Consider the following 12,113-nt stretch of genomic DNA (forward strand, 5'->3'; position numbering starts at 1 on the left):
CGCCCCGTCCGTCCTTTTTGAGCTTCCAGGCGGCCCTGCAGCGGGAGAAAGCCCAGGTCTCGCCTAACGCTCTTCTTAAAGCGAGAGCCTGCCCCTTTAAGTACGCCGCTGTCGGAGGCTAAGTATTTTAGGACTTCCGGACATGCGCACAGCGTTGTGCCAAGGAATTCCTTAACCTGGACGTGAGGTAGACCGGGTCGAACTTCTTGCAAGATGGGGGGCTTCTGTGGGGGCCAGTGATGAGATTAGCTTTGGGACCCCGGTTTTTTGCCTGCAAGAGGAAGGGGACATGGGCTAGTATCGGCGTTGGGACAGGCGGGGGTAGTGGAGGGAGAAGAAGCAGGTGGAGCCATTGGCTGTGCTAGGGGTACTTCTGATGCACCAGAAGCAACCCCGCCAGAGACTTTAGTTCTGAGAATTGGTGACACAAAGCAAATAGGAGTGACTGCAGCTGAGTGTTGGCATTTGAAGGAAGAGCATGAGGGAAAAACGCTAGCTGCTGCATTTCTAACATCTCCCCAAATCTGCCCTCAACCAACAATTCCCCAACCTTGGGTCAGCCAAACCACCCACTCCTCTCCGCCCCGTACCCTTGTCAAGAAATCTGCTGTCTAGGAATACTGCCTATTTGTGTTTAACTCCACGTGGACTCCTTGGCTCCGTCCAGCTCAGTTCCACTCTTTTACTAAGATGCTCGGTGTAATTCCCTGAACATTACGTTCTTCCCAAGGTGTTCTAGCGAACCCAGTAGTAGAATGTCTTCCTATCTTCTTCCTTCTACTGGGGAAAGAGTACATCATTATTCTTTACAAGGACAATCCTAAAACTGCTCTTGATCACATTGCTTTCCAACTTTTGGAATTCTTCATCACATTCATCTGATCAGTGCCATCATTCATCTTACTAAAACATCTTTTTGGATTGTGTCATTTTTCTACTCAAACACCTCCAGTAGCTATATGTTGACCACTCAAGGGATTCTAAGTTCTTGGTAGGGCATTCACTGTCTGGCAGTTTGGCTCTAATCTGAGCTGTATTTTACAGAGCTGTACTACAAAACTTTTTCTCCTATTGCTCTTGTGTCTGGGCTGTTCAATTTCCCCTAACACATTGTATATTTTGTTTGATATGTCTCTACCTTATTCAATGTCTTGAATCGTTTTGAGGACTTAAATGGCCACTTCTTGTATTATGCTTTCTCTGATTATCATAGGCAAAAATGATCCCTTTTTTCTTCCTTTTTACTCTTAGAGCTCTTATTTTGTAGTAGTTGTTTCATTTATTCATTTATTCAGTCAGTATTGATTGCATGCTTACTATGTGCTTGACACTGTTTTATTTTTTTATTTTTTTAAAACTTTTTATTTATTCATGAGAGACAGAGAGAGAGAGAGAGAGGCAGAGGGAGAAGCAGTCTCCCAAGGAGCAGGGAGCCTGATGCGGGACTTGATCCCAGGACCTTGGGATCATGACCTGAGCCGAAGGCAGACGCTTAACCATCTGAGCCACCCAGGCGCCCGACACTGTTTTAAATGTGAGGTAATCAGTGAATTGGGCAGACAAGGCACTTGCTCCCATAGAGCTAAGATTCTAGTTGGGAGAGATATACCATAAATAATAAAATTATTAGATAGAAATACTGTGCAGAAAGTTGAGTAGGGTTTGGGGGAAGAGAGTGTCTTGTTGGTTCTTTTACATTATTAGTCAGGGATGACCTCTATGAGGATGTGATTGAGGAATGACTAATCAGCGGGAAGAGTTAACACAAAGGAATTGAAGAAGGCCAGTGTAGTTGGAGTATAGTGGGTAATGGGGAAAGGGTACAAGATAAATTTAGAGAATAGATAGAGTCCAGAATCTTAGAAGTCTTTGGAAGCCAGGGTAAGTAATTTGGATTTCATTATCAATGTGATTAGCAGTTTTAAAGAGGATTGTGATATGATTTAATTTACCTTTCAAATCATCATTCTGGCCATGTGGAGAATGGACAATAGTGGACTAGTTAAGTAGAAGCAGATTAGAGGCCTTCACAATGTATAAGAATTTCTAAGATGGGAGTACTAAATGATGGAAGGACGGCAAGAGTAATCAGAGAGCCAGATGCTTAAAGTTGATGTAATTTTTGGTGATGAGAAAGTCAAGGTTATGACCAAGATGGCATGGAAGTGGGTTGAGGTTGAGATCAAGAATCGAGGGACTGTGGTCTTAAGTAGATGATGCATATAGATGGACATGGAAGTCATGCTGGGTAGGAAGACATTGAGGGAGGTGTTAAAATCATCAGTGAATGAAGAGGAGTCTTCTGGGGACCAAAGAGAGGATGCCAGCAGATGGTAAAGCCTGATTGCATGAACCTCAAAGGAGTTGGGATTTGGGGCAGGTAGAGGAGGGAGAAATGGTTTGGAGCAGTGGCAAATAGAACATATTTACATCCTCCAGGTCCTAAGTTAGGTGGGTGTGAAGGGAAAAATAGCCTTCACTGAGAGGACTAGAGAAGCATCAGCGAAGGGAAATAACCAGGTTTCAGTTATGACAAGAAACTGAGGAGACTGTGCAGGAAATTAAGGAGTGGAGGAAATAAACATATCCTTATGTAGTCTAGGAAATTAGGCTACAGAGACTTTGCTGTGATTTGTACGTGGCATGATCCAGGGGGAAGTTTACTAAATTGGTTCAGATTAGTAGAATACATTGTAGAAATGGGATGAAGGTTCAGATGATGATGAATTACCTAGAGAGTGGTTATATGTGAGTAGTATGTGGTCCCTGGGCATTTTGTCTTTCATGTAGCTCTGTTTGGTATGGTAGCCATAGGCTGTGTGAAGAATGAATAAAGGCTTCTTCAGAGGATTATTCTCTTATCTACTGCTTCAAGAAGACCTGAAAAGTTTTTTTTCTGTCTGATGCCAGTAGCATGGCTGGAATTTTCCTGTGGGTCAACATCAAAAGTTTGTATCTGTAAAAGTTTATAACTGGGTTTTCAAGAAGGTTTAAGGTTCAGGATTAATTTAAGTTAAATTAATTAATTTTGAAGCATAATCAAATTGCAGGTTGGTTTTTAGAACTTCATTTATCTATCAATTTGGACTATTTTTTCTTGTCTTCTGGTCCCTTCTCTCATCTCCAACAGCTAATATATAAAAATCTAGCCACAAAATCTCCGGAATTAGCTGGAAATTTTCAGGGATGGGATTTAGACAAATCATTAAGTCCTGTGTTCTGGTCTTTTCTTTGTGGGCCTACAAGTGGTATTTTTTAAAGTAAACTTGAAACTGATCCATTTTAATCCTGGATAATGGATAGAAGCTTGGAGTGGGTGAAGAGTGAAGTTGCAAATCATCAGTTATACTGGAAAAGATTGCCTGTTAATTCATCTTGGTATAGAAGGGTCAAAATACACATGATATGTAGAAATAAATTGCTAATGTCTCTTAAGGGAGCTCAGGATTGAAAGGGAGAAAGAAAAATAAGTCCTGCAAATACATTTCTTTTTTGTTATCCATAACTTTTCTTTCTGGTAACTGCCTCTTTCTTTCTTTTGTAGGCATTTTTATTTAAGAATGGAAGAGGATACAGATTTTAGAGTCAGGTTTAGTTCTTTGTGTTTCATTACTGATCATGTTGGATTTCATGGCACTATAAAAAGCTCACCAAGTGACTTTGTTGTTACAGAGATTGATGAACAGGGACAGTTAGTTAATAAGGCCACCAATGAATGGATCAGTAAAGTACTACATGAGCCAAATAATTTTGCCAAAAAAACAAAACTTGATTTTCAAAATTTATCCTTTAAAGAGGGAAGCAACCAAGAAGTCAATATTGTCACTGGGTGCTCTTATGATGACCAAAATCTGACTGACATCAAGACTGATGAGTCTGCTTCAGAAAAAGAAGTGATGGAAAAAAATGATGGAACTTCCAAAGGCAAAGAAGAAAAAGTTGATGTTTTAGGCAACTTGTTAGATGAAAAAACTAACGAATTACTGAATCACTTTGCCTGTGATATAAAAGAGAAGTGGAATTCTAAAACTGAGCTAATTGGATCATCTCCTGAATTCTCATTAGGCAGAATCCTTGACAAAAACCAGAGGGCTATTTTGCATAGTGCTGTTAGGCAGAAATTCCCCTTTTTAATAACTGTTGGTAAAAACAGTGAGATTGTTGTAAAACCAAATCTTGAGTATAAGGAACTCTGTCACTTGGTATCTGAAGAAGAAGCATTTGACTTTTTTAAATATTTGGATGCAAAGAAAGAAAATTCCAAATTTACCTTTAAACCTGACACAAACAAAGACCACAGAAAAGCTGTCCACCATTTTGTCAACAAAAAGTTTGGAAACCTTGTGGAAACCAAATCTTTCCCTGAACTCAGTTACAATGCCGGTAATCCAAATGTAGCGATAACAGTAAGATTTCGGGAAAAAACACACAAGCACAGGAAAAGGTCTCTTTTTGAATGCCGGGATCAAAAAGTTATATACACAGGTAATGTAATAAATCATTACCATTTTCATTGATAAAGTTAGTTAAAATTGTGTGAAAGATGAATAATTTCAAATGAATTAAATAGACTTAACCAGAGGGATGTCGGAAAAAATATTTGGGTCTAGTTTTTAGTGGAAGCTAAGGCCTTTCGAATTACACTGATTTTACGAATTAACCTTATTAATCAAAAATATGGTTAACACAGTGCTTATAGTTAACATAGTCAAAAATGTATAAAGTTGAAGGAGTTACTTTGTGTTTAATAAGTTTTACTGGAGATAAATCTTGATTTCATATTTTTGAAGTTATTTTAATTAAAATTAAGCACTCAGACAAGTAGAATATGTCTGCTTTGCTTGAGAAAGTGAAGAGAACACCTTGTTTTCTAAACAATTGAACTTCAGTACCCAAGGTAAAGAGCCTCCTTACAAGGAGCTCCCTCTTTGTTCGGTTACTCTTTTAGAGAGGAGGTGCTCAAACTTTAACATGCATTAAAAATCACCAAAAGGGCTTGTTAAACAGATTTCTGAGCCCTGTTCTCAGAGTTTCTGATTTAGAAGGTTTGGGCCAGGGCTTTCAGAAATTCCCAGGTGATGCTTTTTCTACTCGGTCTGGGGACCACATTTTGAAAACCACTGTTTTAGCAGATATATTCAATTCCTAGGCCTGGATGGAACTTATGAAATCTTGTTCTACAAGTTTGGCTGACCAGGTTTAATTGGCCTATATCCTACATGAAGGACGGGAAGTTTTTTGGATGGTCTTTTTTATAGATACAACAAAGCTTTTTTTTTTTTTCCTGGTTAAACACATTATTTTATTTATTTTTAAGTTTTTATTTTAATCACCCAGTGCTCATCATGACAAGTGCTCTCCTTAATTCCCATCATCTATTTCACCCATCCCCCACCAACCTCCCCTCTGGTAACCAGCAGTTTGTTCTCTATAGTTAAGAGTGTTTCTTCGTTTGTCTCTCTCTTTTCCCCCCCTTTGCTCATTTATTTCTTAAATTCCACATATGAGTGAAATCATATGGTATGTATCTTTTTCTGACTGGCTTTTTCACTTAGCATTACTCTAACACCATCCATGTCACTGCAAATGGCACGATTTCATTCTTTTTTATGGCTGAGTAATATTCCATTGCATGTATATGCAACCTCTTTATCCATTCATCAGTCCATCAGTGGACACTTGTGTTGCTTCCATATCTTGGCTATTGTAAATAATGCAGCTATAAATGTAGGGGTGCATGTATCCCTTTGAATTATTTTTCTTTTCTTTGGGTAAATACCCAGTAGTGAGATTGCTGGATCATAGGGTAGTTTTATTCTTAACTCTTTGAGGAAACTCCATACTGTTTTCCACGGTGGCTACTCCAACAGTGCAAGAGGGTTCCTTTTTCTCCACATCCTCGCCAACATCTGTTGTTTCTTGTGTTGTTGACTTTAGCTAATCTGACAGGTATGAGGTGATATCTCATTGTAGTTTTGATTGGCATTTCCCTGATGATAAGTGATGGTGAACATTTTTCATCTTTTCATGTGTCTGTTGGCCAGCTGGATATTGTCATCATCATTGTTGTCTTCTTTTTCTTTTCCTTTTCTTTCCTTTTCTTTTCTTTCCTTTTCTTTTTTCTTTTCTTTTCTTTTCTTTTCTTTTCTTTTCTTTTCTTTTCTCTTCTCTTCTCTTCTCTTCTCTTCTCTTCTCTTTTCTTTTCTTCTTTTCTTTTCTTTTCTTTTCTTTTCTTTTCTTTTTGTTTGGTAGACTCCACAGAGCTTGAACTCATGACCCTGAGACCAAGACTGGGAGCTGAGATCAAGAGTTGGATGCTTAACTGACTGAGCAACCCAGGCACACATCTGTTTGTCTTCTTTAGAGAAATGTCTGTTTGTGTGTCTTCTTCACATTGTTAAATTGGATTATTTGTTTTCTGGGTGTTGAGTTGTATCAGTTCTTTATATATTTTGGTTACTAAACCTTTATCAGTTACGTCATTAGCAAATATCTTCTCCCATTCCATAGGTTGCCTTTTAGTTTTGTTGATTGTTTTCTTTGCTGTGCAGAAGCTTTTTATTCTAATGTAGTGCCAGTAGTTTATTTTTGCTTTTGTTTCCCTTACCTCAGGGGACCTATCTAGAAAAAAAGTTGTTACAATTGATGTCAGAGAAATTATCGCCTATGCTCTTTCCTAGGATTTTTATGGTTTCAGGTCTCACATTTAGGTTTTTCATCCATTTTGAATTTATTTTTGTATATGGTGTAAGAAAGTGGTCCAGTTTCATTCTTTTGCATGTAGCTGTCCAGTTTTTCCAGCACCACTTGTTGAAGAGACTGTCTTTTTCCCATTGGATATTCTTTCCTGCTTTGTTGAAGATTAATTGACCATATAATTGTGGGTTCATTTCTGGGTTTTCTCTTCCATTCCATTGACCTATGTTTCTATTTTTGTGTCAGTTCCATACTGTTTTGATTCCTACAGCTTTGTAATATAACTTGGAAGTCCGGAATTGTGTTGCCTCCAGTTTTTTTTTTTTTTTTTTAAGATTGCTTTGGCTCTTCAGGGTCTTTGGTTCCATACAAATTTTAGGATTAGTTCTGTGAAAAATGCTGTTGATATTTTGATAGGGATTTCATTAAATGTGCAGATTGCTTTGGGTAGAATAGACATTTTAACAGTGTTTGTTCTTATAATCCATGAGCACAGATTGTCTTTCCATTTTGTGTCATCTTCAATTTCTTTCATTAGTGTTTTATAGTTTTCAGAATACAGGTCTTTCACCTCTTTGGTTAGGTTTATTCATAGGTATCTTATTATTTTTAGTGCAATTGTAAATGGGATTGTTTTCTTAATTTCTCTTTCTACTGCTTCATTATTGGTGCATAGGGATGCTGCAGATTTCTGTGCATTGATTTTGTATCCTGTGACTTTAATGAATCTGTTTATGAGTTCTAGCAGGTTTTTGGTGGAGTCTTTCAGGTGTTCTATATATATTATCATGTCATCTGCAAAGAATGAAAGTTTTACTTCTTCCTTACCAGTTTGGATGCCTTTTATTTCTTTTTGTTATTTGATTGCTGTGGCTAGGACTTCCACTACTATGTTGAGAAAAAGTGGTGAGAGTGGACATCCTTGTCTCATTCCTGACCTTAGGGGAAAGGCTGTCAGTTCTTTCCCATTAAGAATGATGTTAGCGGGCGCCTGGGTGGCTCAGTTGGTTAAGCGACTGCCTTTGGCTCAGGTCATGATCCCGGAGTCCTGGGATCGAGTCCCACATCGGGCTCCCGGCTCAGCAGGGAGCCTGCTTCTCCTTCTGACCCTCTCCCCTCTCATGCTGTTTGTCTCTCTCTCTCTCAAATAAATAAATAAAAATCTTTAAAAAAAAAAGAATGATGTTAGCTGTGGGTTTTTCATATATGGCCTTTTTTTATGTTGAAGTATGTTCCCTCTAAACCTACTTTGTTGAGGATTTTTATCATGAATGGATGTTGTACTTTGTCAAATGCTTTTTCTGTGTCTCTTGAAATGATTATATGGTTCTTATCCATTTTCTTATTGATGTGATGTATCACTTTGATTGGTTTGTGAATATTGAACCATGCTTGCAACTCACGAATAAATCCCACTTGATTGTGGTGAATGATTTTTTTTTAATGAATGTTTTTGGATTTGGTTTTCTAGGATATTGATGAGGATTTTGGCATGTATGTTCATCAGAAATATTGGCCTTATATAGCAAAGCTTTTAGGATGAAAGCAGCAGCCCAAATTTGCACAGATTGCATGTGGCACAGAAACAGGATTGTACTGTGTAGGGACTCTGTGGTATAAATGAAGAGATTAGACCTTGAATCTATGTGGGTTTCATTTTATATTATGACTTCAGTTCGTATAAAGATTTATGAACTTTTAAATCTCTTTAAGACTGGGCGCCTGGGTGGCTCAGTTGGTTAAGCGACTGCCTTTGGCTCAGGTCATGATCCTGGAGTCCCGGGATCAAGTCCCACATTGGGCTCCCTGCTCAGCCGGGGGTCTGCTTCTCCCTCTGACCCTCTTCCCTCTCATGCGTTCTGTCTCTCATTCTCTCTCTCTCAAATAAATAAATAAAATCTTTAAAAAAAATAAAAAAATAAATCTCTTTAAGACTTAGTTTCTGGGGCGCCTTGGTGGCTCAATCAGTTGGACAGCTGCCTTGGGCTCAGGCCGTGATCCTGGGATCCTGGGATCCCTGCTCAGCAGGGAGCCTGCTTCTCCCTCCCCCTCTGCCTGCTGCTCTGCCTACATGTGCCCTTTGTCTCTCCGTCAAATAAATAAATAAGATCTTTAAAAAAATAAAAAAAGACTTAGTTTCCACAAATGTAAAGCTGGAAAAAAATAATACCACGGGCAAATTACTTAACAATTTGTAACTTTTGGTTGTACTTTAAAAAATGGGGTAATAGTAAAGCCTAATTCACAATGATATTCTAATGATTAAATGAAATAATTAATGAAAATTTTAATATATAATAGTTATTCAAATGTTGGTGTCTTCTCTCCTGAAAATTTCTGTCTGGTATGTGACTTGCCTTATATGAGAGAGCTGCTAGTACAGCACTTGACACTTGAGGCATGCTGTAAATGGTAACAGATAAATCTATTTTGAAGGAAAAACAAAAGTAGCTTTAAATGTGCAAGGGAGAATTGCTCATAAGTTATTTAAGCAGTTATAGGTTTTATACTACTTGAAATTCTAACAGTATTAATTTGAATTAATGAACTAAAAACTGTGGAAATTTTTATGTATTAGTTTAAATTAGTTTTACAAAAACTATGAATAATTGGAGGGATTTATTAAGGGGAGGAACTGATGGTTCACCAGAGAATCGTATGGAGATATTGGGATATCTACAAGTCCAAGAACAAAGAAAAAGACCAAGGTAAAGTATCCCTAGCCCAGATTTTGCACAAGCCAACCTTTTGTAAGAACAAAAATAACTCATATAAAAAAAAATTACTTTTTCCAAGTAATCAAGAAAATGTTATAATTCTTATAAATTAAAAGTATAAATTTGGTGGCCTTTAAGTTTTCCTGTGTGTTCCCATATTATTTACTAACAGTGAGATTTCAATGTAAAAAGACAAATTTAAATCAGTTAGACATTTATAATTAGAATTAGGTCTCATTCTCTTAAACATTCCAAATATATAAGATACAGATTCATTAACACAAATACTGAAATCATGGATTTGATTCTCCTAAATACTCGAATTTTAAGTTCTAAATCATCGCAAATGAAAAAAATGCTTATGCACTAAGGCTAACCAGCAACAAATGATATAATTTCAGACAATTTGAAGGGTTCCTTCCTACATGCCTGAGCTTGCTTAACAACTAGTGAATAGCGGGGCGCCTGGGTGGCTCAGTCGTTAAGCGTTTGCCTTCGGCTCAGGTCGTGATCCTAGGGTCCTGGAATCGAGCCCCACGTCGGGCTCCCCACTCCGCGGGAAGCCTGCCTCTCCCTCTCCTGCTCCCCCTGCTTGTGTTCCCTCTCTTGCTGTGTCTCTCTCTCTGTCAAATAAATAAATAAAATCTTAAAAAAAAACCAAAAAACTAGTGAGTGACATGCCCAGATTGTCATGGGCAGATTTGACATATCAAACTCCACTTATCAAAAACATGAACTTTAAAACTTTTATGGATTTGTTTCTTGGCCTTCTTCTATGTAGAACCGTTTCCTGGTCTACTTTGAAAAGTTTGTAACACCTAGCCAGCCCACTGCAACAGCTGACCAAATTTTGCATTTCTTTTACTCTTAAGATACCTTAGTGACTTCTGTCTAGTTCCACAGATTTGGTATATCTGAGGGACTACCTGTATTTTTTCACATTATTCTTAATGGACTCTCAAAAGTTTTGGTTCTAGGATACCTGAAGAGTATAGCTCTTATAAGTTATTGTAGACCCCAAACAACTTTTATTTGTGTGGTTATTACCTATTGATATCTAACCTATTAAAACAGAGAAATTGTTGAACCACCATGTTGTATATATGAAACTAAGGTAATATTGTGTGTCAGCTATACTTCAATTAAAAAACCCCAGAAAATCTAAAAATATGAATTTGTTTAAAGTAACCTATTACTATTAACATGAAAACAATTTTTAATGAAAAATAACCATATTTTTCAACTAAAAATTAGTAACAGGCATTGTTTTATAGTTCTGCAAATCTTTCTAATATCTGACTTAATAAAAGTCAGCTTGATTCTCATATCTGTTCTTGCATTCAGTCTTTTGGAATTTCTCATTTTGATTGAATCAAAAGAACAAAACTCAGCTTCACACAGGTATATAGTTGGAAAAGGGAGAACATTATAGGCCCCATAAAATAATAGAGTCCCACAAATCCTACAAATATTGAAATATTTGATATTTTGATCTTATTGCTTTGGCTGTTTGCCATACTTCTTTTCATTCTTTAAACTCCCAGAGCAGCAACACTTCCTCAAATTCTTTTCAGCCTCTTAAGATTAAATGCTTCCAAGGCAGGGACCATTTTTGTTTTATTGACCATTATATCCTTAGCCTAGCACATCTTCTGAAATCATTTTATTTAAACTTTGTAATTAAATCCTATCATGACAAAAGCTGATATTCTGAGGTTATTATTTCTCTATATTTTAAATATGGGCTTTTAATTTCATTTTATTTGAAACAAGTGATATAAATAGCTGTCCTGGAATCAGAGTTTTATATTTGAATCTATTTGGTTAAGATATCCTGAAAGTGTAAAGAACAAATTGAGATTTCGCACATAGATTTAGCTTGTATGATTCTCTCCTTTCTTGTACCTCTTTTTATCAGTTCTTTAACAATAACAGAGGTCATGGTACATTTAACTTATCACTGCTATAATAGAAAATTTGGGGAAATCTGGGGAGCTGTATGATAGTACAAAAAATAATGGCCTTAGTGGTAAAAATAAATCTAGAAAGTAATGGATAGTGCTTGAATATTCTTCAGAAATTATAGCTGTTTGTTTATACTTTAACAATTCTTAAACATAGCAAGTAAAAAATATTTTTCTTGTAAAAATTCAAACATTGAAAATATACAACATTGCATTAGAGATTTTAACACTTTTCACATAAATTATATGCACTGTGTATATTTTTGAAACCTGCTGTTTTCATGTTTCTAGAGGTTATTCATATGAAGATATAAATATATAGATCTTCCCCATTCTTTTAAACAACTTTTGATATTCTAAAATGTGGTTATTATAAGCACTTGTTTAGCTATTTTATATATTCATAGATGGATAGATAGATACATATATACATTTCACATCCTTCTACTTCCTGAATCAACGTTTATGTTTAATGTTCATTTTTCGTAGAGGATTCACTATTTGGGGACACCCTTGTAGCTGCGGATGACAATTACAGCAGTTGAACAAAATATAAATTATTCTACAAAAAACCCTGAATTTCCTTTTCATGATTAGAGGGAAAAGGGCAGTAGTTTGATGTATCTTATATGTAAACATTGTGAACTGTGAGTTGTGGTATTTTGTTATTATCAGTGCTGGCTGGTTTATAGGCCAGCATATTGGGAACTTCTTTGGTGGTAGTTGGTACTGGGCT

The 12,113-nt window shown here is 36.7% G+C and overlaps 1 protein-coding gene across 6 annotated transcripts in view; it reads left to right on the forward strand.

Moving 5' to 3' along the window:
• PUS7L (pseudouridine synthase 7 like) overlaps window positions 1-12,113 on the forward strand; it is a 28,264-nt gene that overhangs the window by 536 nt on the left and 15,615 nt on the right. The window contains exons 1-3 of one of the 6 annotated variants that reach the window (XM_073882105.1): window positions 115-187; window positions 3,545-4,485; window positions 9,324-9,404. The exons of 1 other annotated variant lie outside the window; for it this stretch is intronic. In XM_073882105.1, the coding sequence (XP_073738206.1) occupies window positions 3,561-4,485; window positions 9,324-9,404 (1,006 nt within the window). In that variant the 5' untranslated portion in view covers window positions 115-187; window positions 3,545-3,560. Of the gene's footprint in view, window positions 1-114; window positions 188-1,384; window positions 1,882-1,906; window positions 2,334-3,544; window positions 4,486-9,323; window positions 9,405-12,113 lie in introns of those variants that run through there. 4 more of the 6 variants (XM_073882106.1, XM_073882104.1, XM_073882103.1 and 1 more) reach the window with 4 other exon arrangements.

Source organism: Callorhinus ursinus, unplaced genomic scaffold (assembly GCF_003265705.2).
Source record: "Callorhinus ursinus isolate GAN/ISIS: 27379988/994484 unplaced genomic scaffold, GSC_fseal_2.0 scaffold44, whole genome shotgun sequence".
In the NCBI taxonomy this organism is placed as follows: domain Eukaryota; kingdom Metazoa; phylum Chordata; class Mammalia; order Carnivora; family Otariidae; genus Callorhinus; species Callorhinus ursinus.